This window comes from Cladophialophora immunda, assembly GCF_000835495.1.
Source record: "Cladophialophora immunda strain CBS 83496 unplaced genomic scaffold supercont1.3, whole genome shotgun sequence".
NCBI lineage: Eukaryota > Fungi > Ascomycota > Eurotiomycetes > Chaetothyriales > Herpotrichiellaceae > Cladophialophora > Cladophialophora immunda.
The window spans coordinates 4092109-4108440 of NW_015622543.1; the positions used below are offsets into that span (position 1 = coordinate 4092109).

The following is a 16332-nucleotide window of genomic DNA, read 5'->3' on the forward strand; positions in this document are numbered from 1 at the left end:
CACTGGAGCCCCTGGCAAATGTCTGGCTAATTCGGGGATGCCGAGGCATGAGTGTAGCAGTCGTAGGCTCCTTGTGGTAATTTAGCAGTAGTAGTAATGGACCAAGTCGCGTGGGTGGCGTGGCATATGATGATGATGAACGATGATTTTCTCGCCGCGCCCCCCCGGTTTCGCGACCACAGCCCAAGAAAGGGAGAATAGCCAGCAGATGACATGCCCATTCCAACCACTGATCTCCGAGCCTGTTCTCTTTCTTTTCCTGTCCCCAAGCTCCAAGCAATCCCTCGCACAGGTCTCAAGGTCCGTCGTCACGTCGTTGCGAGTCTGACACCTGCTCCGGCCACTTCCACCTCCTGTGAGTTAAGACCGGCGAGTCAACGCCCTCCCATGCTCCAGTTTTTTACTTCTTCCACTTCCACTTTCTTTGAGACGCCGTGATTGATTGTCCCTCATATCCTTCGCTTTGGCATCCCTTCCTCATCCTCGTGCCTGCTCTCGCCGTCCGCCCTCGCCATGCCTCTTCTCTCGTCCAAGCCGCTCTACGTGCAAAAGGCCGACGAGTACTACCAACCGCCTCCCAAGGGCCAGCCGTATTCTGTCACCGTCCTTGGCTCTGAGAAGCCCGGTCGCAGCCCCGTCTACCGCCATCACAAGAGTCGCGATGGAGTTCTCGAGACCCTCGATCCCTCCGTCACCACGGCCCATGAAATGTTTGAATACGCTGCGCAGAGATTTCCTCACGCCCCGTGTCTAGGCTACCGTCCCTACGACTCGTCCAAGCAGGCATACGGCCCTTACGAATGGCTAGATTATGAGACGGTCCGCAAGAGGAGGTCGGATTTTGGCGCTGGACTGGTCGAACTGCACGCAAGAGAAGGGATCCAGGGGGCGAACTATGGCGTCGGGCTGTGGTGTCAGAACAGACCTGAATGGCAACTGACGGACCTGGCCTGCATGTCCCAGTCGCTGTATTCGGTGTCTCTCTACGATACCCTCGGTCCCGACGCGTCCGAATACATCATTCAGCACGCCGAACTGGCCTCCGTCGTTTGCTCCCTGCCACACGTCCCAACGCTCCTCAAGTTGAAGCCGCGCCTCCCTAACCTCAAATTCCTTGTCGTCCTCGACCCTCTTGAACCAGGAAACAATGAAAAGCCGGAATTGTCGAAACAGCAGCTCCTCGACTCCATGGCGGCCGACGTTGGACTCAAAATCTACTCCCTCGATGCAGTGGAAAAGCTTGGAGCATCTCTAGGGAAGCCAAACAACCCGCCCAAACCTTCGGACCCTATCACCATCAACTATACCTCTGGGACTACCGGAGCACCGAAAGGTGTCCTCCTCACCCACGCGATGTGTGTAGCAGCCACTTCCTCGTCCCTCATCTCCATTTCAGTCAAGGAAAACAGCGTGGCGTTGAGTTATCTGCCCCTTGCCCACATTTACGGCCGCTTGCTCGAACACACTGCGTTCTGGAGTGGTAGTCGGATCGGCTACTTCCACGGCAACATCCTCGAACTCGTGGACGACATCAAACTCCTCCGTCCTACCAACTTCGCCTCGGTGCCTAGACTGCTCAATCGATTTGGGGGAGCGATCAAGGCCAACACGGTCGAGCAGCCCGGCTTCAAGGGCGCACTGAGCCGCTACATTGTCCGGACGAAACTGGCGAACTCGAATCCCGCGCCCAAATCCCCAGGATCCACTTCGCCAAGCCCGACCTACCACCACGTGATCTACGACCGCATCTGGGGGCGCAAAGTCGCTGCCGCCCTTGGTCTGGACCGTGCAACCACCGTTGTCTCTGGTTCGGCGCCACTGGATCCCTCCTTGCAACAATTCCTCCGCATCGCTCTGTCGTCAAGGGTCTATCAGGGATATGGGCTGACAGAGACGTATGCGATCGCTCTAACACAGCCAGCCGATGACTTCACAGTCGGCAACTGTGGCGGTGTCGTCCCCTGTGTGGAAGCGTGTCTGATCTCGGTGCCCGACATGGAGTACAGTGTTGAAGATAAACCGTATCCACGTGGCGAGCTCTTGCTGCGAGGTGCATCCGTCTTCACGGGATACTACAAGAACCCGGAAGAAACAGCCAAAGCCTTTACGGAGGACGGCTGGTTCAGGACCGGCGATATTGCTAGCGTGGACGAGCTGGGCAGGTTCCGAATCATCGACCGCCGTAAGAACGTCCTGAAACTCGCACAGGGCGAGTACATTTCGCCGGAGCGCATTGAAGGCGTGTACTTGTCGTCCTGCACGTACTTGGCGCAAGCATTCGTGCACGGCGACTCGTCACAGACCTCCCTCGTTGCGATCTTCGGCATCCAACCGGACGTGTTTGCCGTGTTCGCGTCCAAGATCCTGTCCCGCGACATCTCGCCCACCGACATCCCCGCGCTGCTGCGGGCATGCGACGACCCCAAGGTCAAAGAGGCCGTGCTCCGAGACCTGGACAAGTGCGGCCGCAAGAAGAAATTCGCGGGCTACGAGCGCGTCAAGAGCTTCAAGCTCATGCTCGAGCCCTTTACCATTGAGAACGAGCTGTTGACCCCGACCTTGAAGTTGAAGAGGCCCGTCGCCGTCAAGCGGTTCCGCGCCCTGCTGGATGACCTGTACAAGGAGGACGCCGAGAGGCCGCGCAAGGCCAAGTTGTAAGATTATTACGGACGCGCCATCCGCGAGCTATGTACTTCCTGTATGTAGGTACCGTGGGTATCGTTATGTAGGCCGGTAGGCTGGTCGGTCGGTAGGGTGGTAGGCTAGTGCATCCACCAAGTCGACCGGACAATACTGTACCTCTGGTCTTCTGATCCATGAGCGGAATACCTCCTCCATACATAAAGACCTATCTGAAATACCGTGCTCAGTACGTGAGAGGGGATTCATCATCCCATCAATGGTGATTACACAGAGTACAGAATACAAAACACGGATCAAAAGGTAGAGCACAGCGGCACCTGCGCTCCAGTATATTCCACGGTCCTCAGGGCGACGGGCGACTCGTCTCATGCTTGTTCTTCTCCCTCGTCATGAATCATTTCCTTTTCACATTCACGTATATATCATAACATATCATATCTACCTATATTCGGCGTTGAAGGTCCATCTCTCCATCTCCGCATCTCATCGTTCTATATTCAAGTCCCTCCCGTCTGATTGATTCACGCGTGCTTTCGGGGGTATATCCAACTCCGAGCAATGTGCACTGGAAGCATTGCTAACCAACCGGCCATTGTCATCCGACTAGTACCGGGCTATAGCTCCTCCGCCTCGTCCTGGGACCGTTCCTCTTCGGCCTCAGCCCCGTCCACGGAATCGAACTTCCCTCCATAATTCCTGACCTCGTCGGCGTCCCCGATGCCCATGTTCTTGGTCGTGCCTTCGTCCGGCCCGCGCCATTGGCCGTGTTCATCCCACAGGCCGACGCGCGAGTAGAGCCCGGTCTGGGAGCCGCTCATCCAGGCGAAGCGGAAGAACTCGGGTTCCAGGGCGTCGGCCGTGTCGCCCCGCTCGTGGCGCCGCTTCAGCGTCACGCCCTCGGGGTCCCAGTAGAGTTCCTCGTCGGTGTAGCCGCGCCAGCGCTCGACGTCGTTGATCAGGATGCTCACGCCGTCCACCCCGCTGTCGCGGGGCAGCGGGCCCCAGTTGAAGGTGATGTTGGAGACGTCCGGCGCCACGACGGCCGTCACGTTGGGGGATTTCGCGCCCCACCACGACCCCGGCGAGCCGCTGCCGCCGCCCGAGTTCGCCTCCCCCAGCGCCGCGGGCGTCTGGATGATGGATGCAAACCCCCAGCGCGCGATCCCGTTGACGAACAGGCCCAGCAACAAGCCCTGGTAGGCGAGACAGGCCCGCGTCTGAGTGAACGTGCCCGGCATGAACAGCATCGCCAAAATGTAATGGTGGATCCTCAGGCGCAGGTTGGGGAGCACGAGGAGGATGACCAACGCCAGCGCCATGCCGCCATAGATGGCGAGGTACTTGGGCATGTTCCCCGAGACGCGGATGAAGTGGATTTGTGAAATGACAATGGCCAGGACGATGGTGACAATGAGCGCCAGGGCGAACGGCGCGCCTGGTTGCGCCAGGTCACGGGGCGTCAGACGTTCGATGGGAATGAGCGGTGCGAATGTATAGTTGTTCAGCGCGCCGATGAAACAGAACCCTAAGTACAGCACAGTCTTCTCGATCTGGGCCGTGAGGCCGCGAAGCAGCGGCAGGGCGGCCACGCGATAGAGGATGACTGCGATGAATGACGCAGGAAGGAGGCGTTCCACCAGTTTGCTGATTGCTTCATAGAAGTTGGCGGTGTTGGGCGGATCCGAGACCAGCCCGACATGCAAAAACATGACCACGAAGGTGCTGAAGAAGAAGACAGCAGGCGAGGTGGTGAAGATGGAGAGAACCACCAGGGCTATAGCCGTGACCACAAAGAGAGGCCATCGCGAATCCGTGGGACATGTTGCCTGGGTGGGCGACAGGCGTTGGAAAGTGAATGATCGTGGGAATGTCCCTGCGAAGCTCGTGCTTTCAATCCCATTGGCCTTGGTGGATGGGAAGTTGGTGTGAGACCCCATGAGTGTGGCCACTCCGCAACCGCCGTTGGCTTCCGTCACGATCCCAGCATGAATGGCTGCCTGGCAGATGAAACTGTCCGCTCGGTAGACAGGCATCGAGTCAGGTTCGCCAGGTTTTGGGCCGCCGACAACCAGCCCTTGATACCGCAACGACTGATTCCCGACCATATGTTCTTCTAGTAGATGAGTCCCCTTGCAGTTCGCCGGACAGCGGAAAGTCAAATGCGCCGAAGAGAAAGGTCGACACATGTTCCCGTTCAATCCGCATCCATTGCCTTCGTTCCAAAAACTGGCGCCACACCACAGATTGCTGGGCTTGCCGTACCCCTTGATGAATCCAGATGTAGAGTGACTCTTGAGCATAAGCGACCACGTTAAAAACCAACAAACGTATAGTGCCATGAGCAGGATGGCCCGCTGCTTTTTCTTCGGCGCATATCTATCCAACAGTCTAATAGGTGCTTGCTGGATCTTGGGGTATATTGGCTCTATCCTGAGGACCCGGGGAGGAACCGGACCCCCGACCCATGTTGCGACTGCCCTGCCTGCTTTGCGGAGCGGTAGGGGCACCCATTTGTACTTGAAGGAACTGGCGGATTCTCGAAGCCACACGGGGATCGGGAGCGCAGTCGTGGTGGGTGAATCCGGAGTCGATTGGACGTGCAACTCTGGACTCTGGGCACCGCTTGCCGTCTCTTCGTCCGTGAGAGGGAGGGTCTCAGACGCAGGATCGTCTTCGTTGTCGCGATATTCAACCATTTCGGACGAGGGGGGAGGAAGGAATCTAGAGGGGGATGAGGCGAAACTGGGAAACGATACCGCAGCAGCTATCGAAAAGGAAACATCGAGGCAGGAGGCAGAAGAATAGATACCAGAAGCAGATCAGCGGACGCGCAAACAAACCAATGCTAATAATAAATGAAACGTGTGACTGAGGGTGCGGAACGAATGGAGCGAGTTGGGTTGCGCGGGTGTTGCTGACACTGGCAGAAAAAGACACCGCCAAATTCATATGGGGCTCGCCTCTCCAACCACATTCTATACCGAAACCCGTGCGGAATACTCGGGTGTACTTCTGCCTCGAGATCTCGCCTGAGGAGCAGTTGCGATATTTGAGACCAGAGCACGCGTTAATTCTCAGCAGTCCACATTCTCAACGGTTTGTTCGATGCGATCAGAAGCAGATACATTAGCTACTCTCTGGACACGAGTCAGCTTGTACAACTGGAGCCTTCTGTGTTAGGTGATGATACTGCCATTCTTCCATCTGCGACACTGGATCTTTTAAAGCAAAGGCTTGCGGAGCTGCGGGCGACGACACAGTAACAGTCAAAGGCAACAGAATCCATGCTAAGTGACTTCCTCAAGCCTGTTCTCGGCGAGGCACAGCATCTGGAGAACGACTTTCGCTGTCGAGGCTGGCCAATGAGGGCTGGGCAGGCTGCGAAAAGGCGGCAGGGCGAAAAGATCTCAACTGCAACTCAATCTCACTTCGTTCATGGCGGTGCGTAGCCTGACAACTTTGACAAGCAAACAAGTGAAAGAAGGAGGTAGGTAATCAACGTCCAATCTGGCTTTCAACGACTGCGCTGTGGCAATGCACAAATGCTGGTCATTAAGTTCCCCTCCATACAGTCTCTCCTGCTAAACTCCTCCCTGGACGGCTTTACTCCTCAGTGGACTCTACGTGCATCTGCACCTCCTTCGATGGAACTCGTTCCTTTTCATGCTCCATCTCAGGGAGGCCATGAGCCTGATATGCCACGACCAAGTCATCGTCACCAAACAAAGCAGCAACCTCCTCCAATGGCTTGTTCAGCGTGTCTGGGAAGGTAAAGTAGACAATGACCGTTCCGATGGCTGTACAGATGATGAAGAATAGGTCTGGATTGTCGTTAGTCTCCGAAGACTGTCTCGAGACAACCCACACTAGAGTCTTCTGGCCGACCCGGTACAGGTCTTGGGGGCGTACGTACAGTATTTCCAGCCAATGTTCTTGAATGCAGTGGGTGCGGCCTGCAACCACACAATGTTGGTGACGGCGTACGTCGCCATTCCAATCGTCACCCCATGGGCTCGGATATGGGTGGGAAAGATCTCGGCCGTGTACCACCAGGTCACGCCGTCGAGGAAACCAGCGTAGAAAAAGACGTAAAGGTAGTTGAATGCGACGCATGCGCCCAGGCCGGCCTTGTTGTCCGTGTGGCCGTATGTTGCTACCATTGCGGCCTCAAGAATGACAGAGAGGCAGCAACCGGAAAGGCCGATGACAATGAGGCGCGGGCGTGGCATGCGATCAACCCAGAGCGGAGCGAGAACGTTGAAAGTGAACGATGCCACGAGCCACCCAGCTTGGAGGAAAAGTTGGTCCTGAGGACTATAACCCAACGCGCCATAGACGATGGTGGCATAGTCTGAGGTAGGGTACTTGTTAGCCATTGGTTCCTTGCCACCAGACGAAGCCAGGACCACGCTTACTGTTGATGATTAGTACTCCAGAGCTGACGAGAGTGAAGATGAGGACAACGGCCATCCACACTCGTCTCCTGTACGACGGCCGCTGCAACAAGTGCAGGTAACCTCCCTGGAGGGAACGCTCAAACTGGATCTGTTGTTTCATCTGCGCGAATTCGACGGCTGCAAAATCCTCCTGGCCATGGCGAATGTGAACCTTTCGGACAACTCTCTCGGCTTCTTCCACGCGATCTTTCAGAAGATAGTATCGCGGGCTCTCAGGAACGAACCACAAGCAGATCAAGCACAGGATGCACGGAAGACAGCCAATGGCGATCGGCCCGCGCCAGGAGTCGGCGTTCTTATAGAAGAAAAAGCCAACGCCGATCCAAGAAGCGGAGACATAGCCGATGTTGATGAAGATGGGATTAATATCGGACAGCACACCCCGATCCTTTGGTGGTACGATCTCGGCGATCCAGAGAGGAATGCCCGTCAGAGCCATGTATGCCCTACGAACCAACTTAGCAATTACATCGCCATTACAGGCGTGGAAGCACAGCTTGTCCGCGGTTTTTCGAAGTTACTCACCCGATCCCCGAGATGAACCTGAAGGCTATAAACATCCCAATGTTGACTGAGCCAGCAAGGATAGCGGTGGAGATGAGCAATGTAAGGACACCAGCGCCGATCACTGGCTTGCGCCCATATTTATCGGCAAAGATGGCGACGGCGAGAGCCCCAAAGAACCCGCCAACGAAAAAGAGGGCGTTGGCCGCGCCGAGGAGGGCAGAGACATTGGAGGCAGTGTCGAGACCCATCTCGTGCAAGAATGACGGCTGACCCATCGTCGTTGCAATGATTGAGGCACCGTAGCCATAGGCTGCAGTGCCCCACGACACACCGGCGCAGTGCCAGATGGTCGCAGTGGTGTAGTGTCGACGAGGCTTTGCTTCGAGGGTCTCCATTGAGGCGGGTGTTTGAGTTGTGCACAGTCCAGAACTGAGAAGGTGGATAGTGTTCTCGATTATAAGCAAGATGGCGAATCCGGCTCGTGCAAGATCCCCTCCCACGGGGTCGACTAGCCCTCTGATGGAATTGTTCCAGGTCTGGGGAGCAGAATCTGGGGCAACCTGCTCGGCACGGCCAATGCCCCGAGAGCAACACACGGCCTGTATACGAACAGCCTCGGGGCATGGCAGACGAGGAAGCAGTCAGTCGCAAACCTTACCTTCCGATCTCGCAGTCTCATTTCGCTTCTTGCACCTCGGGTTTATTGGATCCTTTTCCAAGGGACTATGGCAAGCGTCTGCAGGGTTCCAGGTATTGAGTAATAGGCCAGATGTGGGTATCCACGGCGTGTTGGATGGGCACTGGGCAACTATGGTCATTGGTTACAACCACCGAAGTACAAATTAGTGGACAATAGCTCCGGCTATAATAGAAGTCTTGGATGATTGGACAGGAGACCGAAGGACCCCGGCTATGATAAACTGCTCTTCAATGGCTGTGGCTGTGCTCCACGCTTCTCGTCTCCGCACCCCAGAATACTCCGGCCGGCCTGGACTAACAGCCTCGGGCGACAGAAAGAGTATTACCAGGGTAGGTTTAAGATGGAATATAGGACGCACACTGTGAAGAAGAAAGCACGATATTGATCTGCACAGTCTCCCGAGACTCGACAGCCAGGACACACCAGTGACCACCGTAATCAACATGTCGAGCACACAAGTCAACGGGAACCATGTGAATGGGACCTCGGCGCTGGACTATGATGTCCTGATCGTCGGTGCAGGCCTTTCCGGATGTTATACTCTGATCAAGGCTCTTGAGTTGGGGCTCCGTGTCAAAGTTCTCGAGGCCGGCACGGACGTGGGCGGCAACTGGTACTGGAATCGCTACCCAGGATGTCGCGTGGACTCTGAAAGCTACACCTATGCTTTGACCTTCTCCCCAGAAATCCTCAAGGAATGGAACTGGTCGGAGCATTTTGCCTCTCAGCCGGAAATCCACAAGTACATCAGATTCGTGGCCGACAAATACAACATTCGCCCATACATCCAGTTCTCCTCCCCGGTGGTCAGCGCTCATTTCAATGAACAGAACAATTCGTGGAAACTGACCACGGACAAAGGCGAAAGCTTCACCTCGCGCTTCTTCATCACTTGCGTCGGCCCCCTTTCCGCAGTCACGCTTCCACGCTATCCCGGACTGCAGGATTTCAAAGGACCCTGGGCGCACACTGCTCGCTGGCCAAAAGCCGGGATAGACTATCATGGCAAGCGCGTGGCTGTGGTCGGCACAGGCGCCTCCGGCATCCAAGCTATCCAAGAAGTAGCCAAGACGGTCAGCCATCTGTCCGTCTTCCAGCGCCGGCCCAACTGGGCCGCGCCGCTGCACAACAGCAAGATCAGCCAGGCAGAAATGGACAAGATCAGAGCTGGATATCCGGAGCTGTTCCAGTACTGCCGCGAGTCCTTCGGTGGCTTCGTCCACCGCGCGAGCCCCAAGGCCGCGCTGGAGACTCCGCCGGAAGAGCGAGAAGCATTCTGGCAGAAACTCTATGACTCGCCCGGGTTTGGGCTTTGGATGGGCAACTACAAGGACGTGCTCGTGAACCAGGAGGCCAACAACCTCCTGAACGAGTTCGTCGCAAAGAAAATCCGTGAGAGGGTCAAGGATCCGGAGACGGCAGAGAAACTGATCCCGAAAGACCATGGATTTGGAACTCGGCGCGTGCCACTCGAGACCAACTACTTCGAAGTCTACAACCAGGACAACGTCGAGCTGGTGGATCTCACTGCGACTCCCATCGAGCGAGTCACGGAGAAGGGCATCCTGACGGCCGACGGCACAGAACGGGAATTCGACGTGATTATTTACGCCACGGGATTCGATCCCATCATGGGCTCCTTTGACCGGATTGACATCCGCGGTCTCGGCGGGCGCCGCTTGAAGGACGCCTGGAAGGACGGGCCGAGAACGTACTTGGGCCTGACGGTCGAAGGATTCCCCAACATGGGCATGATCATGGGCCCGCACGGCGCGCTGGGCAATATCCCACTCAGCATTCAGAGCAGCGTGGAGTGGACCGCCGACCTTCTCAAATACGCCCGCGACCACAACACGGTGTACTTCGAGCCGAAGCCCGAGAGTGTGGATGACTGGACGAACACCGTGGCCGGATTGGCAAAGAACCTGCTCTCCAGCGGCGTCGATTCCTGGATCACAGGCGTCAACAAGAATGTAGAAGGGCGGCAGAACCGAATCGTCGCCCGATACAGCGGCAGTGGCCCTTCATTCCGCCAACGATGTGCGGACGAAGCCGCCAGTGGATACAGTGGGATGAAGCTTATGTCTGCTCCAGCTTAGACGATAGGTATTAACAAGGAGACGGAGCGAATTCCATATCTAGTTGTGCACGCAATTTCTCATGTGCTGCTTTTGTTCGGCCGCTCCATTGAGTAGAGACGCTGATAGCACAATGACCCTCGCTTTTTACATCTTATCTCTCGTGCTTTCTGACCTCTCTTGCTTCGTATACTTGGGAACCGGTCTCAAATTCAAGCGAAGAATGAAACTGGAGATGGCAGAGCCCCTCGAAACGGAGGAAACGGGAATGAAATTCTGTGAGTAAATGTGTTTATTGTGTGCTGTGGACACTGTAGCCTTACAACATGGCGATGTCATTCAGGGCAATGCCGCGCCAACGTTGATGTTGGTCCCAAAAACCTCGGCCGAGTCTTCGCTGAGCAACCAGACGGCAACACGGGCAACATCTTCGGGACGAATCATTTGCCATCCTCTCGCCTTCCAATCTGCCAGCTGGGCCTCGTTGCCAGCCACAAACTTGCTCAGCATGGGGGTTTCGGTGGATCCTGCGAGAGACGGGTCTTAATCAAATTCTGCAGCCTTGCCACGCGCAAAAGTGCGGCGCGGGAATATGGTAAAGGTTGCGGAAGCTTACCTGGCGAGATGCAATTGACACGGATGCCCAGGTGCTGGCAGTCCTTGGCCACGCTCTGGGAGAAATGGGCGACCGCGGCCTTGGAGGTGCGGTAGGCATAGATGTCGGGGTCGTGCTTCAAGGACGCCATGCTGCTGATGTTGACGATGCCGCGGTCGGCCTTTCCGAGCGCCTTCATGGCCCCGATCTCGGCCCGCGTGCAGTAGAAGACGCCGTCGAGGTTGACGCCGATCACGCGCTTCCAGTCCTCGTTGGACTCTTCCAGGATCGCCGGGGACTGCCTCTGGTTGAGCGGCTGGGGGAGGCCGGCCACATTGGCCGCCCCGTGCAGGTCCCCGAACTTCTGGACGACGGCCGTGATCCAGTCGTCCACCGCGGATGATTTCGTGACGTCCAGGACGGTGGTGAAGAGCTGGGTCTGGGGGTTCGCCTTGGCCACTCTCTCCTTGAGAGCACCGAATCCTTGGTCGGAGATGTCGCTTGCCGCGACAGCCCGAGCCCCCCTCTGGGCGAGAAGGGTGCAGATTGCAGCCCCCATGCCGGAGCCTCCTCCCGTGACAGCGAAGACCTTTCCCTCGACGCTCATGCTGGGCCAAGCTTGGAGTATTTTTGGTGAGTTTGATGCAAGCCACGAAGTGTTGTGTATGTGACGGCGACGATATTGTTCTTCTCCTCGGAAACTCGAGCCCCAGAATGTGGCCTGCCTATATCACCTTTGTACTTGCTCCCGAGGGAGAGAGGCATCGTACTCCAACCTCGAGTTGTCATCGGCAAAGTCGCAAATGGGAAGGAGACACCCCGGCATCCTGTTCTCCACCATATGTCCTCGTTTCGGCCCTTGATTCAGCGGGCATCCTTTTCATTGGATGTTTCTCCGGACTCCACAATTGGCACTGCTTCAGGGGGTGTCGTTGCGGGGGCCCCGGTGCTTGGTGTGACTGTTGCCCGGGTCAAGTCGGCTGTAGTGTAATTACTCGGTATTTCAGTGGTTAACTTAGCCTCGTCTTTCTATACGGATCTGCTCCCCGGGTGAGATGGCATGCCATTCATCAAAATAAAGGAACACCATCACTATGTACATCAATGTCTCTGAACAGGTCATAGAGCTGCAGCGTGACATCGTCTGGCCATTCAATTTCGGGGAACGGCATTGCCATACAATGTTTGACCAACAAAGTGGCCATCAGTGTGCTTGTCTCGGCGGTGACGTTGGGAAAGTAGTCCATCCATTCCAGATTGTCAGCTGCAGCACTGTCATCGGGACCGCCTGCGCGAGAATGATAGTAGTTGCCTGGCTGTGTGAGCGATCGCGGCAGTGAGGGAGACGCAGGGCCGGCTTCCGCTCTGAGCAACCTCTCAATGCCGATATTGAACATCTGGGCGGTGTTGGAGAATGCAGATAGTTCCTTGAGGGCGACTCGTAAGATGCAAATGTCCGCCTCGGCGTTGGACGCCAGACCCTCGACGCTCTGTGCGTGAAGAAGAGCCAGAATAGCCACACTGCAGTACCAGCTGGCCTCGCAGCCCAGGACCCGGATGGTTCCTCGACTCAAGTACGCGTTGAAGATGCGCGCGATGCCCGAAGCCGCCGCAATGGCAGGGATCGATGCTCTCGGGATCGATCCTCGACCCTTTGTGAAATGTAGCAGGGTGACCACGGTGAGGTAGCCGAGATGTAAATAGTACACATCTCGATTAAAATTGAGCGTGTTCAAGTCACCTACCGGCAGCTGCAGGCAAGTAGGCAAGGATTGAACCCAGTTGATCAACTCCGTCGCGAGGGTGCCTTTGCCATGGTCACCTCTTCTTCGAGACAGCTCTTTGGTTATCTGTCCTGCGACATCCCAGAGACGCACCCAGTGAACGAAAATCACGGCGGTCAGGTCTTCTGGCTCCGGAAAGTCGTTACAGGTAACCATCCGCACGTCGCATGAGTCCGTGTCGACGATAATAGGCCTTCCTTGCGCCAGGGCGGCGATGCGGTCCCTGGTCTTGGAAAAAGTGTTAGGAAAGGATGTTTCACTACTTCAGGTGGGCAAAACTCACAAACAAGGTCCACCATATCCTTCGCCTCAGCGCCGGGGTCCCCCCATGGCGGGTTGACTCACCAGGGCCAAGTTCACGGTGTAAGCCCATCTGCTGGGCCAACCGAACCGCTGTCCCGATCCACCACCAGTTGCTGTCCATGCTGATCAAGTTGGGCTGATCTAGGCGGTACCAATGGAACAACATAATGGCACACAGCTGTGACAGTGGATTGTCGGGATGGTTGGCATAAAAGAGGCCTTTTGCTCGTCTGTAGTGATCTGCAGCTGTCGTGTGAGCAATCAAAGGCGGCCTGAGATGTGTGCCACACAGAGCGATGGCATGCCTGAGCATGGGGGAGGATAGATTTCTTGCCGATGCTTGAAGCATCTGGGTGTCCAGGACAGGGCACCAGAGGTAGATATATTTGAGATATGTCTCCAGGTAGCTCTGCATCAGTGGGTGCGGAATGTTGTCGAGGTCACTGTGCCGGTCCACCAACAAAGCTGCTGTTGAGTGGTTTTCGGCATTATCGACACCAAAAATCTGCATGCACCCACTATCTCCTAGGTAGCTCTGAAAGTCCTGGCGTTTATGATTGTCATCATCCGTCAAACCAGGCCCAAGATCCGAGCTTTTCGTCGCTGGGGTCGATTTATCGCCCGCCTCCACGTTCAACACCCTCTGCCCAGCGCTCGAGGTTTGCGCGTTGAATGTAGTTGATGCGGGAGAGACCTGATCGCGTGCGTCGTCTGCGATAGGATATGTCGCCAACAAAAGGTGAGAGTCATCCTCGACGCGATGGTGTCCCTCGAAATCGTCTGGCGAAGGTCGTTCCGGTTCACCATGATCCTGAAACAAGGCGATGCCATGTGGTTCAAGGCGGTTGGGGGCGAGAAGAGGTAGAAGCCTTCGTCTCCGCCGACCGCGATTCGATGGCCGCAAGCTGCGGCAGTTAGGAAATGGCTGTGTCAGGTAAGAGCGGAAAGGATCGGGGCTCTCCACGCACTGGCAGACAGTCTGAGCGCCAATGCAGTTCTGGCACTTTGCCGTAGCCGCATCGTTACGCACGGTGAAAATACATTTTATCTTGCTCGAGCGTGAGTCGGTTCTGCGGTGGAGCCAAGGATTGACTGGAGGCACTTACCTTTTTGGAGTGACAACGATCGCAAGCCCGGCCCGCTCGCTGGCGGAGCCTGTCAATGACTTCAGTCATCTGACCGGCATAGGTTGCGACTCGGGATTCTCGGGTGTCGACAACAAGGAGAAAGAGAGTGATAGCAGAAGCAATAGGGGTTAACCGAGAAGCAGTCCGATACCCTTGCTGTTATGTTATGCGCCCCGGATATGCCCAGCAAGTGGCTGCGGGGTAACATGCCGAGGAGGCAGCCTTGCAAGTCCCTAGTATTTCTCCAGTCTTCCTTTTAGAACACTCCCCGGGCATTGGGATGAGATTCCGTGTTTGAGGGGTGGAATCGAGCCCATCCCTCCATTCAGAGGACATATCAGCTGCTCGTCGCACATTTTGCCGTCCTTCACCTGGACTCCCTTGCCCTGGTCTCCCCGGCCCCGGTCAGGCTCTAGCTGACCCACTTTGAAGCCGGCCCAATCATGGAACCTGCATAATGCCGAGCGAGCTCACCGGAACCGCCGACTGTTGTTGCCCCTGACCAAACACGTCCCTTTGGCATGGTATCTGTAGCCACCTGTATTGATTGGCTGCAGACAAGACCGCCGGCAATGGCTATCAAAAGTACCACTTGGGTAGGTTATCACGTTTGCTGTGTGGAGAGACAAGGTCGAGAGGTCGATATTTGAGTGATGGCGCATCCGCGCAGCGGGACTGACATGCGCAGCCGCAGTCAGTGTGGATCCAGCTGTGAGTCGAGTTGCGATGCATATGCAGAAAGAAACAAGGCCAATCCAACCAAACGAGATATTCTTGCAATATGGTATTCCTGGCGACTGTCGGTTGGGCAGTAATTCGACGGTTGCCCATCCATCCTCCAAGGTGTGTCCAGTTCATCATCCAGAATGGGACATCCCCAGTTCGCGCGGATATGTGGTATCGGACCACATGATAGGAGAGCCTCCGCCGGGCAAAACCTTCAGGATCATCATGCTAGGTGCTGGGGCGGCGGGGATTGACTTTATCCATCATGCCAAACTGATATTCAAAGATCTCGACGTCCAATTTGTGTGTTACGACAAAAACCCCGAGGTTGGCGGCACCTGGTACGAAAACCGATGTCCTGGATGCGCCTGTGACATTCCTAGCACCGCCTATACGTTCCCATGGCGACCGTATCCCTATTGAAAGAAGTACTACTCATCGTCTTCGGAGATCAAGCGCTGGGAGGACAAATGTGATTTGCTACTCAATGGGACCGGCTTCCACAAGAACTGTGCAACGCCCAGTCCCTACATGCATCTGCTGGTCAACTGACAGTTTCTAGTGCTTGGAAGTGGCCAGACATCTCGGGCATCAAGACTTTCACGAGGTACGTCTTCCATACCGCGAATTATGATCCCGGGTTTGATCTCACGAACAAACGAGTGGCGATCATCGAGTCCGGCAGTTCAGGTACCCAGTGCGTCACCGCCGTGTACCCCGAAGCCTCGAAACTTTATGCCTGGGTAGTCATCTGTGCGACGGGCTTTGACACTTCTTGCCGTATGATTTCGAAAGTGCGAAAATCATTGGCGAAAAGAACAAGACTGACGAACTGTCAAGCAGGCCCGCGCTTCCCGATCACCGGCCTCGACCTAAACCAGTCGCTCGCCGACAAGTTTGCCAAAGAGCCATCAAGTTATCTCGCTATCGGCGTCGATGGGTATCCGAACTACTTGACCTATTCTGGAGCCTACACCCCTACCGCGCAGGGCTCCCTGCTCCCGATTCTATCGCTGCTGAGCAAGCACTTCATGCAAATCGTCACGAAGATGCGCAAAGAACACATCCGGAGGCTATCTCCCAAGGCGTCCATTGTGCGAGATTTTATCGAGCACGCCAATACTTTCACCCCCCGGACCTGTTGGTCTGACCCGTGCACAAGCTGGTTCAAGCAGGGCGAGAAAGACGGCTCTCCGATTGTGTGGCCTGGCACGAGGATGGCTTTCTTTGACACGGTGAAACACCCGAAGTTTGAAGACGATGAAATCGAATACTGGTCCAAGAACCGGTTCGGCTGCTTGGGCAGTGGATTCTGTACCCTTGAATTCGACGATAGTCAGGATATATGCTGGTATCTGGACGAGCTGTCTGGAGTCCAGCGGTTTTGAGAAGGGATTGCCGCCCATCACCGA

At 55.9% G+C, this 16332-nt stretch overlaps 4 protein-coding genes across 4 annotated transcripts; 2 read left to right on the plus strand and 2 right to left on the minus strand.

Moving 5' to 3' along the window:
- The first annotated feature begins 197 nt into the window (after window positions 1–197).
- Window positions 198–3094, plus strand: PV07_05832 (uncharacterized protein). The gene has a single exon (XM_016392752.1). The coding sequence runs from the start codon at window positions 514–516 to the stop codon at window positions 2656–2658; it is 2145 nt and encodes a 714-aa protein (XP_016250271.1). The 5' UTR covers window positions 198–513; the 3' UTR covers window positions 2659–3094.
- On the minus strand, window positions 2998–5518 carry PV07_05833 (uncharacterized protein). Its single transcript, XM_016392753.1, has one exon. It carries the CDS (start codon window positions 5337–5339, stop codon window positions 3258–3260), a length of 2082 nt encoding a protein of 693 aa, XP_016250272.1. The 5' UTR covers window positions 5340–5518; the 3' UTR covers window positions 2998–3257.
- Window positions 5519–10724: 5206 nt separating this feature from the next.
- On the minus strand, window positions 10725–11587 carry PV07_05834 (uncharacterized protein; the record flags this gene model as incomplete). Its single annotated transcript, XM_016392754.1, has 2 exons — window positions 10725–10912; window positions 11002–11587. 2 exons carry the CDS (start codon window positions 11585–11587, stop codon window positions 10725–10727), a joined length of 774 nt encoding a protein of 257 aa, XP_016250273.1.
- Window positions 11588–15145: 3558 nt separating this feature from the next.
- On the plus strand, window positions 15146–16308 carry PV07_05835 (uncharacterized protein; the record flags this gene model as incomplete). Its single annotated transcript, XM_016392755.1, has 2 exons — window positions 15146–15261; window positions 15483–16308. 2 exons carry the CDS (start codon window positions 15146–15148, stop codon window positions 16306–16308), a joined length of 942 nt encoding a protein of 313 aa, XP_016250274.1.
- Window positions 16309–16332: the final 24 nt, after the last annotated feature.